Here is a 16491-nt window from a genome sequence, read left to right as displayed (position 1 = left end):
ACCGGGGCTGCCGGCGTCAGCCGATAATTGCTTCTGCACATCCAGTCCCCCTCACCGGGGCTGCCGGCGTCAGCCGACAACTGCTTCTGGACATCCAGTCCCCCTCACCGGGGCTGCCGGCGTCAGCCGATAATTGCTTCTGCACATCCAGTCCCCCTCACCGGGGCTGCCGGCGTCAGCCGATAATTGCTTCTGCACATCCAGTCCCCCTCACCGGGGCTGCCGGCGTCAGCCGACAACTGCTTCTGGACATCCAGCCACCCTCACCGGGGCTGCCGGCGTCAGCCGATAATTGCTTCTGCACATCCAGTCCCCCTCACCGGGGCTGCCGGCGTCAGCCGACAACTGCTTCTGCACATCCAGTCCCCCTCACCGGGGCTGCCGGTGTCAGCCGATAATTGCTTCTGCACATCCAGTCCCCCTCACCGGGGCTGCCGGTGTCAGCCGACAATTGCTTCTGCACATCCAGTCCCCCTCACCGGGGCTGCCGGTGTCAGCCGACAACTGCTTCTGCACATCCAGCCACCCTCACCGGGGCTGCCGGCGTCAGCCGATAATTGCTTCTGCACATCCAGTCCCCCTCACCGGGGCTGCCGGCGTCAGCCGATAATTGCTTCTGCACATCCAGTCCCCCTCACCGGGGCTGCCGGCGTCAGCCGACAACTGCTTCTGGACATCCAGCCACCCTCACCGGGGCTGCCGGCGTCAGCCGATAATTGCTTCTGCACATCCAGTCCCCCTCACCGGGGCTGCCGGCGTCAGCCGACAACTGCTTCTGCACATCCAGTCCCCCTCACCGGGGCTGCCGGCGTCAGCCGATAATTGCTTCTGCACATCCAGTCCCCCTCACCGGGGCTGCCGGCGTCAGCCGACAACTGCTTCTGCACATCCAGTCCCCCTCACCGGGGCTGCCGGTGTCAGCCGACAGTTGCTTCTGCACAACCAGTCCCCCTCATCGGGGCAGCCGGCGTCAGCCGATAATTGCTTCTGCACATCCAGTCCCCCTCACCGGGGCTGCCGGTGTCAGCCGATAATTGCTTCTGCACATCCAGTCCCCCTCACCGGGGCTGCCGGTGTCAGCCGACAACTAGTTTGCACATCCAGCCACCCTCACCGGGGCTGCCGGCGTCAGCTGACAACTAGTTTGCACAACCAGCCACCCTCACCGGGGCTGCCGGCGTATACAGCAGTCAACATGCAGTATGGTCGTGTAATCGCGACGCCACCTGAGGCTCACTAGCACCAGTAGCAGCGACAGCGGCGGCGAGGGCCTGGCGGGCGTGGCAGGGGCGCAGCGGAGGTGGCTGCGCTCTGGAGGGCGGCGGCGGCGGGCAAGGTGGGCTGCTGGGAGGAGAAGGGCATGTGTGTGTAACAACAGGTGTGAGATGTGCGGCATGTTCTCCTGATGTGCTTCCTGGGCACTTGCACTGAGGGGCACACTATGTAGGCGCACGGGAACGCATGCATATGCATATGCATGCGGCGGTGGCGGCAGCAGCAATCACCAGATTCATTCTCTTCCAGCTGCTCTCCTGCCAGCCGCTGACCAGCTGGGGCAACTGGAGCCGTAGACAGCAGCAGCAACGCGCGTCACCTCGGGTGACCCGGGTAAGCGTTGGCAGCAGAAAGGTAAGGGGCGGTGCTAACACTCGCGCCGGGATGTACAGTACCTGCTGGCATGGAGGGCTTGCCGCCTGCACACCGTCTGACTGCAGGCGCGCAGGTGTGTGTGGGCGTGTGTAGCGTGTGGGCCCCGGCACCGCGCAGCCGTACAGGCTGGGCGGGTCCTTGGAGGAGGAGGCGGCGGCGGCGGCGGAAGATCCCCTAACGGCTGGTTGGGCGTGCGACGGCAGGTGAGGAGGCAGCTGCGGCATGGCGTGAATGGTCTGGCGAGCTGGCGTGCTCTGCCCGTGCCACCCGCTGTTACCACGGGCCACCCTGTCTGCACACTGTGACGGCCGGAGCACTCGCACGGGATGGCTAGGTGCAGCGCTGCGGCCACGTGTGCTGCAGCCCTGCTGACGCGGCCACGCACCGTGCCCTCGCCTCCACAGGGCGGGCGCCCAAGCTGGTGTATGATGGATGGGTTGCCCCAACGCGACGGCCACGGCGATGAACCCTGAGAGGAGGAGGAGTTGCATTTATAACGAGCGGCCGCTTCGAACTCCTTGGCAGTTGGCGTGTGTGTTACGGGGTACTGGGACCACACTCGTTGTCGGCTGATAGTGGGCTGAGCGCGAAGGTTACAAACGCGACCAGTGTTAGTGCGGGTAGGCGGCGGGAGCCGCACGTGCCGGGTGCCTGCCAACAGGATTGAGAGTAGGCTGCACGCCGAATGTATAGGAGCGAGCAGTGCAGGCAGTCTGGGGCGGTGTGTGCCAGTGGGGTTCGTGGCATGCGATGGGGCAAATGATTAGACCTGGCATGTTTAGCATGTAATAATCTTGTGATATTGGTAACAAAGTCGGTACTTCAAGCTTACAGTTCAAGAGCATACAAAGGAACGAAATAAGAATGAACTTTCACTCTCAGTCTCAGACTCAGAGCTTGCTAATTTCCCACGCCGCTCAGGCAGTTCTGCGAAATGCAGATACAATCAGTACCTTGCATAGGACGTCGGGCACTAGGCCAAGGCAGACAAGGAGGCCATCCCGAATGGCGAGTGCAGCCAACCAAGTGCTCAGAAATGCAGCCCTCTTGCACCTCAGGTGTGCTGCATGTGGTGACTCGTTTACCCTCTCGGCGCACTAACATGTGCTGCTGTTCGGCACAGCAGGGGGACCCAAGTCCCAGTCCAGGCAGCAGCTCGAGTCGGTGAACGCTGGCAGCCGCATGAACTGGAGGTGCGCACACTGGGCCGCTGGGTCACTGCAGGCAGTGGACTGCCCCCTGTGTGCGTGGCCTGTCCTGAAGCAGCCCGCACCCGGTGAATTTGTAGGTTGTCATATCCGCCGTGGCGGCTGCAGCCGAGCGGGCGCGCACGGCACAGGGCAGTGCCACTCCCGGCAGCCCCATACCCAGCGCACGGTCAACAACCATGTACCTGGACTTCCCCCATCTGATGCGGCAGCTGGGTGAGCTTCTAGGCGACATGCAGTATCTTGCTGTACAACATCATGCTCTTCAGCGAATGATGATCTACAGCGATTGTGTGACCAGGCCTGGCTGACCCGATGACTAACTGTTCTTGCCCTTGGGGCACCTGTCAGGCTGGGACCACACCGACGCACGGCAAGTGGGGCGGTTGCGCTTCAAGATATTTCAGACTCGCATGCGTCTGGATAATGGGCACAGCGCAGAGGAAGGTAGGCGTGGAATCCAGGAAATTGCTTGCCAAGTGTCACTGTGCTTGCTGAGCTGCTACCCCATTGACATTGAACTCGTCCTTTGCCCCCATCACGCTCGCCTTCATGTCGCAGTGCTACTGATGGCCGGAAAGCGATTGAAACAGAGGAGGGACAAAAGCATGAAATGGCTGGTGGGGCCCGGGAGATCATTGTCTTGCGCTCACGCATTCCACTCGCTCTATTTGCGCAGTTGGACAGACGCAAGCAGAAGCATGAGCCCCATAGCCTTTCTGACGCACCCATTGCCCGGCTCGGTGCTGCCACGCTGTGTAACGCTGTGCCACGTAGGCTTGGTGCCGCGCCGCCTTACTCAAGCTGCCCGGCTGTGAGGGCACGTCGGAGGATGTGTGCGCCGTCCTGCAGGCGGACCCCAACATGGCGCAACACCTAGATCCCAGGTACATAGCTTGCGGTAATGGCAGCAGCGCCCATGTGTGCCTGCTAGCTCACGCCTGCCCACACCGTATGCACGCAGGGTGTGTGACGGGACGCGCGCGGTGCCGCGCTGGCGACAGGCCGTATCCGGTAGCATTCGCTAGTAAGACACATGAGCATGCGAGTGAGAGTCTACCAGTATCATGATTACGGCCGTGTTCTTTTGCAGCATCCCGGGCCTCTACAAGACGGGGGAAAAGCGTGGCAGGCGGACTGTGTACCGCTACGATGCTCAGGTGCGTGTTAGAGTGGAACACGCGGCCGCGGCGCACGGCACTTTGTTTGCGGGCGCCCTGTCCGTGCCACGGTGCTGGTATGTACGCCGCCAGACGCCGGTAGACGGTAGTGGGCGTGACCTCATCGCTTCACACCCACACACGCGCGCAGGCGGGGGCGCTGCTGGAGGCTGCCAGGCGCAGCAAGCGGCGGCACGCCGCGGGCAAGGGCGGGGCGTCCATGCAGCGCCTGGGCACCCGGCGGTGACCAGTCGGGAGGGCGGAGGAGGAAGAGGGCGGGGGCGGAAGAGGGAGAGGACAGGGGCTTCAGCTCAGGGCTGTGTCGGCGCAGTGGTGGTGCCGCCAGTGGCCACGGGCTGCCTCGCAGTACGCCTGGCTGTACGGATGCGACTGCGCACAAGAAAGGCCAGTGCCGCGGGCTCAGCTCATGCGCGTGCTTTGTGTGCAATGGCGGGCTGAGGGTCCGCGAGCTCGTTGTGCGGGGTCGTTTGATGGCATGACAGCACCAGGGGCTGGGCGGTCTCGCCATGCCGAGGTTCAGTCTTGACCGCCCTCCCGCCTCCGTGTCCACTGACTGCATGCGGGATTGCGGGCCTGCCCGGCGACTAGTGGCGGCGCCCTGGCGTTGGCCCGGCGGCGACCTGGCGTTGGCCCGGCGGTGGTCCAGGGGGCCGTCTCAGGGCGTGAAGGCCGGTGGTGGCCTGCACAGCCGACAGACAGGACGTGCCATGCGGGGGAGAGGTCCTAGCAGGTGAAAGGGCCTTCCGGTTGTGCGCGCTTGTGATAAGCGAAGAGGTTGTGGTGCTGGCAAGTGCCTAGCAAACCGCTTGCTATAATAGTTGCTCGGGGTGCGTCGCTCGGAGCGGAGGTGATGCTGTCAGGAGCGGGGGCTGGCGTGGATCTGGTGCAGTGTCGCCGCTGCATGGGGGTCGTTGCGCTGACGAGGACGGTTCCTGAGCAGGAACTGACAGGAACTGAGCACATATAGCACCACATCCCTTCCTTACTTTTGTTTCAATATTTACAGCACTTCCAAACCTGTTGGCTCTGCTACGCTCCTTGACGCTGCGACTTTGCTTCTGCACAGTCTCTCCGCCTCGCCATCATTTGCCACATTTCGTCCACAACACAATGCAGCAAGTACTGATTCGTATGCCTACGGCGGGAGGCGCAAAGGCGTCGGGGCCGCTTCTGCAGCAACTTGCAAAGTCGCTGGAGACGGAGGGCGCGCAGCTGGCCAGCAAAATAAAGGTGCGAGCACAATGCTGGGGAGCAAGGGGAGGTCGGGAACTGAAAAAGCGGTACCGGGCGTGCTTTCGGCATTTTGGCGGTTTGCGACGTGGAGGACGGCAGGCTAGCTCTGCGTATAGCAGTTCCCCAATTGACCATGCGTGGAAATTTTCAATGCTTGCACTCTGCCCGCTATCCCATCGCCCCTGGCCGGCGGGAGCCCGAGTGCCGGCCTCCATCGCTCCGTGGAACCGGCTTACATGCTTGCCGGTGCCCCCCACCCGCATGATGGCTGCGCCCAGGGCATAGTGGTGTTCAAGATCGACGACGCCGAGTGGAGCCTGGACCTGAGCGAGGGCAGCTCGGGGGCGCTGTACGAGGGGCCGCCGGCGGAGGGCGCCAAGCCCGACCTCACCCTCACCACCAGCGACGCCACCTTCGCGCAGATGGTCATGGGCAAGGTCAACCCGCAGACGGTGCGTCCGGGCGGCGGGGCCGGGGGCGGCTGATGTGCAGCTTATGAAGCGGCTGCACGTGGGGAACGAGGGCAGCTGGGGAGGGCGGGCAGGGGCCGCCGGTGCTGGCACTGGTAGGGCCCTACTGGTACCGGGCCGCCGGCCTGCAACCTACCGGTACCGGGCACCTCGCATCCGAGTGACTCCTCCCCTGCCGCCTTGCCCCCCCCCCCCCCCATACACGCACGCCAGGCCTTCCTGACGCGCAAGCTCAAGATCAACGGCTCCATGGGCATGGCTATGAAGCTGGCGCCCGTGCTGGAGGCGGCGCAGCCCAGGGCCAAGATGTGAGAGGTGGCAGCAGGGTGCAGGGCGCAGGGCACGGGGTGGTGTGGCCGCTGACTGGCTGACAGGATGGGGCGGGAGGCGCGGAGGAGTGATGGAGCGGCACGAGGACGGGTGGCGCTGTAGGGGTGTGCGCTGGGAGGAGGGAGGAAGCGCCGGACAGGGAGGGAGCGGCAGGTGTTGAGCTGCCGGCCAGGGTGAGGACGAGGGCGGGGTGTGCTGATGTGCTGGTGTGCTGATGTGCTGGTGTGCTGATGTGCGGGACGCGGGGCGCTGGTGGTGCGTGAAGCGGAATAGAGAGGATGGCAACGCGTGGACGTGTGCGGCAGCTGCGAATACGGTACACAATGTTATGCTGCCCGCCGCGGCGTGTCAGGCGCGGCTGTGTGTTGCACGGCAGTTGTGCACTGACTGCTGACGAGCCGGCCTGCCAGGCGGCCAGCCTGCCACGCGGCCCGGCGCTGCGACGGGAGGGCGGGGCTGGAGGGGCGCGGGACTGCGGCGGTGCATATTGCGCGGCGGCTCGCTCGCTCGTTCAGTGTCTGAGTTGCCCAGGTGGCCGCGGTGGCGCCACTGCACTTGAGTGCAGGCAGGCGTGCAGCAACGGAACGTCCCGCCAGAAGTGTAACACCGTTGACTCCTGTGAGTCCTGTGAGTCCTGTCAGTACAAGCCTACCAGGCAGCTGCTTACAGCTGGCCCTGGCGCTGCCAGCTGCATGTGGCGCACACCGGCACACGCTACTGAATGCCGTTACCAGGGATGCACACTGCCAAACACTGGCCACAAACATTACCGTACCGTACATGCACAAGACACCGCATCAGGCGCCAATGCCTTGGGCGCCGCAGACCCTTCACTACTTACTGCCAAGCTTTCGGCAGCCGCGGCCGGATTTGCTGTGTCAAGAAAACTGTCACGGCGCATGATCACGAGCTCGTTTAATGGTCTGGTCAGCCCCTTTCGCTCACCCGCCGACCGCACTGCAAGTCCCAGCCTGCGCGCTGCCGCGTGTCACAATTCGCTACCAGACAGGAACCCCTGCGTGCACGCGCCAAGGATACCATTCAAAATCTACAGCTGCTGCACGCGGTGTCATTTCACCGCGGTGTCATTTAGCAGAGCCCTCAGTCCCGTGCAGGGATCACGATCAGCCGCGCGCACACACACGCATGACGGCCCTATGCCAGATCACACGAATCGCTGTCAAGCCAGGGCGCCTACAGGCCGACCCACATGAGGCGCCCGACCTAGGCATACCCAATGTCGTGATGCAGTGCGGCCTCCTCAGGGCGTTCAGTCCACAGCCACCACACACACCACTGCCAGAAGCGGGCGCCCTGTCTGCAGGCCGTGCTTGGCCCGTAGCTCAGCCGCCCTGCACCCAAATGGCAGTCATGGAGCAAATGCCATTAGGACCAGCGATTAAGAACAGGATGCCGACGGGAGCAGGAGGGATGGGGTTTTTGATGATTACAGCAGCAGCGGTGGCAGGGTGGTATCTCTAGTGGATCCACACAGGACCTAACCCACGCCCTTCCACCACTATGCTCCGCCCTTGGCAGCCCACACCTCCCCTCCAGTCCCCCTGCCCCCTCCCCGCCTCTGCCCCTCCCAGCCCCTGCCCCTCCCAGCCCCTGCCCCTCCCTGCCCCTGCCCCTGCCCCTCCCTGGCCCTGGCCCCTGACCCTGACCCTCCCTGCACCCCACCACTTCCACCACACATCGCCGCACCTGCAGCACCGCCACCAGCTGCTGCAGCCGGTCTGCCTGCGCCGCCGACAGCCCGGGCAGCTGCCCCACCAGCGCGGCGCGGGCGGGGCTGGAGATGCAGGTGAGCTGCAGCTCCTCGGGCATGCCGCTCTCGAAGAACAGCAGCAGCAGCTCGCGCTGCAGGCGGGACACGGTGGCGGCCGCCTCCTCGCCCGCGTCAGGAGCGGCGGCCTCGGCCTGAGGGCGGGCAGGTGGGCGGGTGGGCGGTGGGCAGGTGGCGGCAGCCGACGTGGGCAGGTGGGCAGGTGGTTGTGGTGGCGGGCTTGGTTGAGGCTGCCAGTTCGTGGACACGTCCGCATGCTGCTGCGACCCGTATCCAGCCCCCCTCTATAGTGACGACCCCTCCCTCCTCCCCAAATGCACGTGCATCCAGTCAGAACCTGCTGCCCCCCTTCAGGCTGTTCCCACTGGACGCCAGCACTTCAAACTTGTATTTCAACCACTCCATTCTCCATCAGCGGCTAACCCCCCACCGCCCCCCCCCCAGCCCCCCACCCCACCTGCGCCTCTGTCAGCTGCTGCTCCGTGCTGAAGAACAGCCCAATCAGCTTCACCTCGTCCAGGTGCTGCAGGGGGGGGGGGCAGGAGGGGCGGGAGGCGAGGGGGAGCGGCGACAGGTGGGGAAGCGCGGGTGGAGCGAGAGCAAGCGAGTGAGTGAGTGTGTTAGAGAGTGAGCTGGTATGCGGGTCGCATGGACAGTAGTACGAGAGCAAACGGCACCCGCCATGTCCCGCGCCGCCCATCTGTCCACCCACCCAGCTCCGGCCCACCCCGCCCCGCCGTCGCCACCCCACCCCACCTTGGCCGCGCTGCTGAACCAGGACGCCATGCCGCCCTCGCCGCCGCCCGCCCCGCCCGACCCGCCGCCGCCGCCCCCCGCGCCCCCCGGCGGCGGCCGGATGAGGTGCGCCACGTGGCGGCGGCGGGCGGCGAACCAGGCGGCGAAGTTGAGGGAGGCGGTGAAGCGGGCGTACAGCTCCACGGCGGCGGAGGCGCTGCCCACCCTGCGGCGGGGTCGGGGTTGGGGAGGAGTAGTTGGGGAGGAAAGGTTCAGCGGATGCCCAGGCGGGGAAGGATAGTCAGAATGGAGGAGGCCAGGTGAGGATTTACCCGGTGTAGAGCAATTACGTTTGTGTAGCGGTGAGCGGGGCCAGACCCAACCCACCCCACCCCACCCCAGCCCATGCGCTGTCATCCACTACGCACGCAGCATCCTGCTGCTGCCATCCGCCCTCCACCCGCGTCGGGCGCTCACACTGGACACCCCTACGGCCTCTCCCTCGCCCGTCCACACTCCCACCAGCCCACGCCCCACGCCCCACGCCCCCAACCCCGCACGCACCTGTCCAGCAGCGCCTGCGGCAGCCCGTCCGCCCCCGCGCCCGCCCCCGCCCCCGCGCTGCGCAGCCTGAACAGGAACTCCTCGCTGTTCCAGCCGGGCACGCGGCCGTCGGGCCCCGGCTCGAAGTAGCGGCTGAAGGGCGACAGGAAGGCTGACGTCAGCTCCGCAAAGTGCCTGCAGCGCGCGTGCGGGCAGCATGTACTGTCTTAGTAAGGTCGTGCGCTTCCTCTCAGCCTCTGGCCCAAACACACACACACACACACACACACACACACACACACACACATTCATACTTGCACACACACACACACACACATGCGGGCACACCTGCGTATGTTGTCGCTGTTGACGAACGCGATGCGCGCCACCTTGCTCTTGACGTCGCCCGGCGCCGGCCGCAGCAGCCGGCCCAGCAGTCCGCCGTCGGCTCGGCACAGCGGCTTGTAGGCGGACCACAGCGCCTCCGTGTGGCCGCTCAGGAGCACAGCCGCGCCCTGGGTGCGCTGGCGCAGGGCCTGGCAGGGGGGACGAGGCAGGCGGGAGGGGGGGGGTACATTCATGATAAGTTAAGGAAGTGGGGGGGGGGGCGGCGGCAGAGGTGGGCGGGGTGGGGGTGAGGGGACGAGGGGCGCGGCTGCATGAGGGGTGGGTGGGGGTGGGGGTGCCGGCGGCGACACGCACGCACACGCTCTGCACACCCAGTCTCCCATCGCACTCTCTACTCTACTCTCCGCTCCAGACCAGGCCCAAACCCAGGCCCCCACCTGCACCGCCGCGTTGGCGCTGAAGACCGACGCCGCCAACGCCCCCGCCCCCGCTGGGGCCGCGCCCGCCGCGCCCCCCGCCCCCGCCGCGCCCTCGCGCTTGCCGATGGACAGCACGTTGGGCCAGTGCGGCAGCGCCTGTGTGGAGGAGAGGGGGGTGAGGGGTAGCCGTGCATGTACGGTAAGTGCCGGAGGGCTTGGGTAACATTTCAGGTGCCTTGACAGCCCACCTCGCTTTGCTTGTGCTTTCTCAAGGGATGGTGGACCCCCCCCCCCACCACCCACACACACCCACCCCCACACACCCACACCCGCACACCCACACACACCCCACACACCCACCCACACACACCCACACCCACCCACACCCACACCCACACCCTGTGGGCGGGACGCCCCAACTAAGAGGGGAAAACCCCGTGTCAAGGCCGTACAGGCCATCTCAACTACAAAACCTTTGCGCTCAGTGTTCCGGCCAGTCCATGTTGATACTTCAGTATTGATCCCTGTTCGAGACGGGTCTAAGCCGGTCTTTCTCTCCCTAGTTCATGTTTAGCGTCTTCTACCGCAAGCCCGCTTCCGAGTCGGCGCGCGCTCCTCGCTCCGTCCTCCCCCCTGCTTCCGCGCGCCAAGGTATGACATCGCAGGGCATTGGGTAGTCGTCCTGCTACACACCCACACCCACAGTCACACACCCACAGTCACACAGACACACAGACCACACAGACACACAGACACACAGACACACAGACACACACACACAGACACACACACGCACACACACACACACACACACACAGACACACGCACACACACGCGCACACACACGCACAAGCGGCACAGTGCGCCCCAGTGCGCCGCCCTCACCCGCACGAAGTACAGGTTGGTGACGCCCAGCAGGGTGGGCACGTCGCGGCCCTCGCCCGCGGGGCCGGGCAGCGCGCCCGCAGCCAGCCGCCCGAAGGAGGAGTCGTGGATGCAGTAGTAGGGCCGGAAGTCGGCGCTGTGGGAGGCAGGTTTGGGGGGTTACATTCATGATTAATTAAGAAGGGGGGGGGAGGTGGGGGGGGGAGGGCGTGCGTGTTTCTATGTGTGTGTGCGTGTTCGTATGTGTGAAGTAAGCACGCAGGGCAGGATGTGGCTGCCAGGCGCCACAGTGCGCGTGGTCCCAACGAGTGAGGCGCAAAGCGGGCCTGGGTGCTTGCAGCTCGAGTCTGCACGCGGCCACACCTTCCTGGCCTTCCTGCGTCGTCACATCTACACAAGCCCTGCCCTGCGCCCCTGCCCCCCCCCCAGTACGCCACCTGTACGGCAGCGGCGCCAGCAGCGCCAGCAGCGCCGCCACGCCCGCGCTGGCCTCGCCGGGTGTGGGCGCCACCAGCAGCAGCGGCCGCCCCAGCAGCGCCAGCTCCCACAGCTGCCACAGCCGCGGCAGGTGGCCGCACAGCGGCGTGTACACGTCCACCTGCGCATGTGCACACACACACACACACACACACACACACACACACACACACACACACACACACACACACACACACACACACACACACACACGGTGGGGGGTGGCTGCGGCGGCGGGACGGGGACATATGTCGGCAGGCGCACACAGGCGCACACAGGCGCATGTGGGAGGGTGTGGCAGAGCAGGGCCCCCGTGGGCCCGTGTACCGTACCAAACGCTCAGGTATTGAGGTACTGAGGTACTGAGGCACTGAGGGGCGTGCCAACATCACCGCCGCCCTGGAGCCCCAGCGGTGCCGGCCTGCCCCCTGGACCCCCGAACCCCCTACCCCGGACCCCCCTGGCCCCCCCTCTTGTCCCAGCCCACCCACCCACCTCGTGGAAGGCGCCGTGCACCGGCCCGACCGCCGCCCCGCCCGCCCCGCCGCCCGCCGCCCCGGCCCCCGCCAGCTCCCCGTTGGACCCCGCCGCTGGGGGCGCCAGCGCGTGCGAGTGGCGCCGGAACACCTGTGAGCGAGAGCCGGGGTGAGCGCGGGAGAGGCAGGGCGCTGAGTCAGAGGGTGCGGTGCGTGTGTGCTGACACCGCGGCGGGAAGCCAATTGCGCAAAGTGCACATGATGGCGGCAGCCATCCTTCAGACCGCGGGACACGTGCGTTCCACGGTACAAGGCAAAGGGGATCACAACGACAGGTGTGGGTGTAAGCGTGTGGATAAGAGTCCGGCGCCGGGCGCTCACCTGCTGCTGCGGGCCGCGGCCGTTGCTGGGGCCCACCGCGTCGTCGCCCACGCCGTCCGAGCCCTGCGCGCGCGTGTGTGGGCGTGTGTGTGTGTGTGTGTGTGTGTGTGTGTGTGTGCGTGCGTGTGTGTGTGTGTGTGTGTGTGTGCGTGTGTGGGGGGGGCGTGCGCGTCCGGGGCAGGCAGGCAGGCAGCCGGTAGGTAGGTAGGCGGGTAAGGACGGCAGGTGTGGATGGGTGCGGCCGACTCAGCCGCGAGCACCCAGCGGCCAGGCCCGGCCAGCAGCCCAGCAGCCCTGCTACCGGTAGCTGCCGCCGCATGGGCCTGCACGCCAGCTGCCCTGTCCTGCTCCCTGCATGCCCCAGCCGTGTAGCACCTATGCCCCTGGAGCACACAGCTGTAGCAGCATGCAGCATACACACGCGAGCGCCGCCCCACTGCCTCAGCGCCGCCGCCACCGCCGCCACCACCACAGCTGCCCCCGGGGCCACCCCCGCGCCCGCCCCACCCACCTGCGTGTGCATCCGCGCGCCACCGCCCACCGAGCCGCCGCCCAGCCCGGGCGGCAGCAGCGGCGGCGGCGGCGGCGGCAGGTCGTCGTGCCCGCCGGCGCCGCCAGCAGTGCCGTAGCCCCCAGCAGTGCTGTAGCCCCCGGTAGTGCCGGCCTGGCTGGCGGCGCGGCTGCGGGGTGCGGGGTGCGGGCGCGGATGGGTGTGTGTATGTGTGTATGTATGTGTGGGGGGGTGTCGGGAGGGTGCAGGTCCGGTGGCTCACCAAGGAGGCGGCACGGCACGGGACCCAGTACTGGGTACATTGCATCAAGGTGCATCGTCACCGAAACAGCCCTCCAGTCTCCAGTTTCCAGCCCCCTCCAGTCCAGCCCCCCGCCCCCTCGCTCCCCGCCCTCCGCGGTGCGGCTGTGTGCGGCTGTGTGCGCCGCCCACCCACCCACCCACCCACCCACCTGGGCACCTGTATGGAGGTGCGGCTGCGCTGGTGCTGCAGCCCGCCCTCGGCCCGCGCCGCAGAGGGCGGCGGCGAGGGCAGTGCGGCGGGCGCGCAGCCCTCCAGCAGCCCAGCCACGTGCTGCAGCGAACCCTCCCGAGACGCCGCCCCGCCGCCGCCGCCGCCCGCCCCCGCCGCCCCCAGCCCGCTGCCCTGCTGCCCGCTGCCCGCGCTGTTGCCCCTGCCCAGCCCCAGCCCCAGCCCCAGCCCCGCGTTGAGGCTGAGCTCCGCCAGTCCCGCCGCCACCGCCACGCTACTGCCGCTGACCAGCGAGCTCGCCCCCACGCCACCGCCGCCGCCGCCGCTGCCCCCGTTGGCGTCCCCGTTGGCCTTGCGCGGCAGCGGCGAGGTCGCGGCGGAGCCGGTGCCTGGCTGCTGCCCGCCCTCCCCTGCCCCTGCCCCTGCCTCTGCCCCTGCCGCGCCCGAGGTGGAGGTGCGCCGCTCCAGCTGCTGCACCGCGGGCGGCCCCACCTGCACCGACCCCACCTGCGCCAGCCCCGACCCCGAGTCCAGCGGCCCGTCCGGCAGCACCGCCAGCAGCTGCCGGATAGCCTGGAGGGGCAAGGGGGTAGTTTACTCCAAACCCAAGTGAAGCAATACCCACAACCAGCCCGCAGAGCGCGGAGCGGGCGGCGGAGTCCACATGTGGGTTCGTGCAGGACGCGTGCAAGCACCCTTGACGCGCCTTGGCCATGCACAAGCACGTGGACAGACACCAACCCACATCGCCCCGCCGCACCACACGGCACCCGACCTCCCCTCCCCCGCGCACGCACACGCACACACACGCACACACGCCCGCCGCCCCACCTGCTGCTGCCCGCCGCCGCTGCTGAACGGCGACGGCCCGCCCGCGCCTGCGCCCGCGCCGCCCGCCGACATGAACACGGGCGACCCGGTCCCCAGCGAGCCGCCAGCCCCAGCGGCCCCGGCGGCCCCAGCGCCCGGCCCCACCAGGCTGCCGCCCGCGCTGCTGAGCCAGCCCGGCAGCCCGCCCGGCCCCGAGCCGTGCATGGGCGGCGAGCCCAGCCCCGCCAGCGCCGGGTTGCTGCCGGCGGGCGACAGCGGGCCGTAGTAGCCACTGCTGGCGCGCGACACGCCGCCGCCGCCGCCGCCGCCGTCCTCTGTGCCGCCGGCGCCGGCGGCCAGGCGGCGGCTGCTGCCGCCCGCGCCCAGGGAGCGGCTGCTGCTGCCGCGGTGGAGGTAGGGCAGCTGCGGGGGGAGGGGCGTGGGAGAGGCGGCCGTGAGGAGGAGGAGCGGCAAGAGCGGCGGTGTAAGCGGTGGCGGCCGCGGGTTTCAAAACTGGCACTGCGACGTGATATGACAGCCCCGGTGCGAGGTGGCAGACGGCAGCAGTTGGGGCGGCCACTCACGCTGTTGGCTCCGTACTGCTCGGGGGCGGTGGTGGTTGAGGGCGCGGGCAGTGTGGCCCAGGCCGGCAGCCGCGCGCTGAGGGCGGTGAAGCCCACGGGCAGCTGCAGCTGGGGGCCGGCCACTGGGGGCGGCCAGCGCAGCACCTCGTCATACACCTGGTGAGGGGGGTAGGGGTGGGGCGGGGTGGGTGATTGGGCACGGTGTGCAATTCGGCACGGTCATAAAGCGGGCGCAGCAGCCTTAAACCGAGACAACTGTCATGCGTGCAGCTACAAATAGTGTCTCGTGGGGTGGCTGGGGAAGTTCCGGGCAGCCCCGCCACCGCGGAAGGACCGGTGCGACAGCGCCCGCCCCCTCCCCTGACGCGCCGCCCCACCCCACCCGCCCACTCCCCTGACGCGCCGCCCCACCCCACCCGGCACCCGCCCCACCCGGCACCCGCCCCACCCGGCACCCGCCCCACCCCACCTGCTGCAGCGGCGCTGCAGACCCGGGCGCCCCGAAGTAGGCGTGCCCCGCCACGGCGCTCAGCGGCACCAGCGCCGCGCTCAGCGGGTGCTCCGCCAGCACCACCACACTGACCTGCTCGCCGCCGCGCCGCAGCGAGGGGTCCTGGCGCTGCCGGCAAAACACAAACCTGCGCGTGCCACACACACACGCGCGTGTGTGTGTTGGCGAGACGGTCCCGGGCGTCGCTCACGACCAAAAGGAGATTGACAGCATGAGGCTTCTATGTGCGCCCCCACCACCTGAGCCACCTTCCGCCCTGCGCCTGTGTGCCGGGGTGCTCACCCGTACAGGAAGCGGGCCTGGTCGTGCAACAGCTCCGAGCCCCCCGCCCCCTCGCCGGCGCCGGCGACCCCTGCCGAGACTGGCGGTGAGCCGCCGGTGCTGCCGCGTGCGCCTGCGGCTTCTGCAGCTGCAGCCGCCTCAGGAGTGCCCCGCCGCTTGATGCGGAAGAAGAAGGTGCTGCGAGGGAGCGGCCAAGTGGCGGTCGGGCAGGTGGCAGGTGTCAGGCAGGGACGCGCCAAGTCCCGACTGGAGGGAGCCTCCCCTTACGAGTTGCGATACCTGTCTTTGATGGACGTCCGTGCATGCAGCTCCATGGACATGGAATCCTGTGCGGGGCCAGGGACGGGGTGCAGGTGGAGAACAGGATGAATGTTGCACTCGACGCAAGGTCAGCCTCTCTTTCGCATACCACCACGCTTACCGGGAACGAGTGAAACGCCACATCCTGCTTTTCTTCCGGCGACAGGCAGCCCGCAGGCACGCTGTGCTCGACGCGCTGGCCAACATCAATGTCAAAGACTATGGAGCAGATGCCCACGATCCACTGGTGCGCAAGAGGCACAAGTCGCACACCACTGGCGGGCCCGGAGGCTCCATTCTCCGGCAAAGACATCCCGGCGAAAGCGACTCAGTTGGCGCGCTCGCTGCAGATAGCTTTTAAGCAGCTACGGCCAGCCCGTCAGCATTTTAAACTTAAGCCACGTATCGCATTGTCGTGAAGTTGGGCGCACAAATAATTTTGGGCGCGAGAGCCCCGTTGCAACTGCAGTGAGCGAGCCCTGGTTGCAGTGCCGCACAGCTAAAAGCAAATACTAAGGGGCGACTTAGTATCTCATGGGACCCGGGCTGCTCGATTGATGCGATGGACCCCGGCCGGTCACTCGGCTGGTGCCCAGCTGGGCACGGGAAGTAACGTTGCTGGCCTCAAGGACGAGCGTGGTTCTTGACATGATGCCGAGGCAGCAAACATGCGTTGTTCACTCGGAGCAGTGCAAACACTAAGATGTGATTGAGGGGAAGTCGCGTCACCGAGCTTAATGGTGGGAGGGGAAGAGAGCAGGGGCCCACCCGCCCGCTCCCCCAGGCTCCCCCCTGGACGCGAGGCCTGGGCAGGGCACGCGGGCATCCACCACTGTCGCGCCGTCGCTGGCGACCGAACTTTGCTCCGTAGGCAAGCTTGAACTTCGCAGGGCTGT

At 67.2% G+C, this 16491-nt stretch overlaps 4 protein-coding genes across 5 annotated transcripts; 3 read left to right on the top strand and 1 right to left on the bottom strand.

The window, feature by feature from the left end:
* The first annotated feature begins 1404 nt into the window (after positions 1-1404).
* On the top strand, positions 1405-2451 carry CHLRE_14g633626v5 (uncharacterized protein). Its single transcript, XM_043070466.1, has 3 exons — positions 1405-1608; positions 1768-1853; positions 2055-2451. The coding sequence occupies exons 1-3, from the start codon at positions 1462-1464 to the stop codon at positions 2077-2079; spliced, it is 258 nt and encodes an 85-aa protein (XP_042917139.1). The 5' UTR covers positions 1405-1461; the 3' UTR covers positions 2080-2451.
* A 63-nt stretch (positions 2452-2514) lies between these two features.
* Positions 2515-4980, top strand: CHLRE_14g633600v5 (uncharacterized protein). 2 transcript variants are annotated; one of them, XM_043070464.1, is made up of 9 exons: positions 2515-2708; positions 2777-2843; positions 2939-3074; positions 3210-3305; positions 3420-3478; positions 3636-3745; positions 3823-3885; positions 3952-4018; positions 4170-4980. In XM_043070464.1, the coding sequence occupies exons 1-9, from the start codon at positions 2656-2658 to the stop codon at positions 4263-4265; spliced, it is 747 nt and encodes a 248-aa protein (XP_042917137.1). In that variant the 5' UTR covers positions 2515-2655; the 3' UTR covers positions 4266-4980. The 2 variants fall into 2 exon arrangements, with proteins under 2 accessions (XP_042917137.1, XP_042917138.1); XM_043070465.1 differs by lacking the exon at positions 3823-3885.
* Positions 4981-5035: 55 nt separating this feature from the next.
* Positions 5036-6680, top strand: CHLRE_14g633550v5 (uncharacterized protein). Its single transcript, XM_001692588.2, has 3 exons — positions 5036-5269; positions 5551-5724; positions 5956-6680. Exons 1-3 carry the CDS (start codon positions 5150-5152, stop codon positions 6052-6054), a joined length of 393 nt encoding a protein of 130 aa, XP_001692640.1. The 5' UTR covers positions 5036-5149; the 3' UTR covers positions 6055-6680.
* Positions 6681-6682: 2 nt separating this feature from the next.
* On the bottom strand, positions 6683-16294 carry CHLRE_14g633500v5 (uncharacterized protein). Its single transcript, XM_043070463.1, has 19 exons — positions 15717-16294; positions 15575-15621; positions 15296-15472; positions 14972-15140; positions 14503-14658; positions 13940-14341; positions 13089-13681; positions 12637-12805; positions 12126-12188; positions 11764-11895; positions 11229-11389; positions 10792-10927; positions 9925-10062; positions 9488-9675; positions 9161-9334; positions 8618-8822; positions 8319-8384; positions 7780-7995; positions 6683-7424 (listed from the first exon to the last, which is right to left on the bottom strand). The coding sequence occupies exons 1-19, from the start codon at positions 15906-15908 to the stop codon at positions 7416-7418; spliced, it is 3393 nt and encodes a 1130-aa protein (XP_042917136.1). The 5' UTR covers positions 15909-16294; the 3' UTR covers positions 6683-7415.
* Positions 16295-16491: the final 197 nt, after the last annotated feature.

This window comes from Chlamydomonas reinhardtii, chromosome 14 (assembly GCF_000002595.2).
Source record: "Chlamydomonas reinhardtii strain CC-503 cw92 mt+ chromosome 14, whole genome shotgun sequence".
NCBI lineage: Eukaryota > Viridiplantae > Chlorophyta > Chlorophyceae > Chlamydomonadales > Chlamydomonadaceae > Chlamydomonas > Chlamydomonas reinhardtii.
This window is presented reverse-complemented; position numbering and strand designations above follow the sequence as displayed.

What these genes read in the sequence shown, in the direction of transcription:
- CHLRE_14g633600v5 (XM_043070464.1), top strand. Translation starts at nt 2,656, where the DNA reads ATGGCGAGTGCAGCCAACCAAGTGCTCAGAAATGCAGCCCTCTTGCAC. An exon ending in ACAAAAGCATGAAATGGCTG is followed by an intron (nt 3,479 to 3,635) that starts GTGGGGCCCGGG and finishes TGTGCCACGTAG; the next exon opens with GCTTGGTGCCGCGCCGCCTT. An exon ending in GCGCAACACCTAGATCCCAG is followed by an intron (nt 3,746 to 3,822) that starts GTACATAGCTTG and finishes GTATGCACGCAG; the next exon opens with GGTGTGTGACGGGACGCGCG.
- CHLRE_14g633550v5 (XM_001692588.2), top strand. Translation starts at nt 5,150, where the DNA reads ATGCAGCAAGTACTGATTCGTATGCCTACGGCGGGAGGCGCAAAGGCG. An exon ending in AGCTGGCCAGCAAAATAAAG is followed by an intron (nt 5,270 to 5,550) that starts GTGCGAGCACAA and finishes GGCTGCGCCCAG; the next exon opens with GGCATAGTGGTGTTCAAGAT. An exon ending in GCAAGGTCAACCCGCAGACG is followed by an intron (nt 5,725 to 5,955) that starts GTGCGTCCGGGC and finishes CACGCACGCCAG; the next exon opens with GCCTTCCTGACGCGCAAGCT.
- CHLRE_14g633500v5 (XM_043070463.1), bottom strand. Translation starts at nt 15,908, where the DNA reads ATGTCTTTGCCGGAGAATGGAGCCTCCGGGCCCGCCAGTGGTGTGCGA. An exon ending in GCGCGCGGATGCACACGCAG is followed by an intron (nt 12,189 to 12,636) that starts GTGGGTGGGGCG and finishes ACGCGCGCGCAG; the next exon opens with GGCTCGGACGGCGTGGGCGA. An exon ending in TGCACGGCGCCTTCCACGAG is followed by an intron (nt 11,390 to 11,763) that starts GTGGGTGGGTGG and finishes GCACATGCGCAG; the next exon opens with GTGGACGTGTACACGCCGCT.
- CHLRE_14g633626v5 (XM_043070466.1), top strand. Translation starts at nt 1,462, where the DNA reads ATGCATATGCATATGCATGCGGCGGTGGCGGCAGCAGCAATCACCAGA. An exon ending in CGTCACCTCGGGTGACCCGG is followed by an intron (nt 1,609 to 1,767) that starts GTAAGCGTTGGC and finishes GGCACCGCGCAG; the next exon opens with CCGTACAGGCTGGGCGGGTC. An exon ending in GGTTGGGCGTGCGACGGCAG is followed by an intron (nt 1,854 to 2,054) that starts GTGAGGAGGCAG and finishes TCGCCTCCACAG; the next exon opens with GGCGGGCGCCCAAGCTGGTG.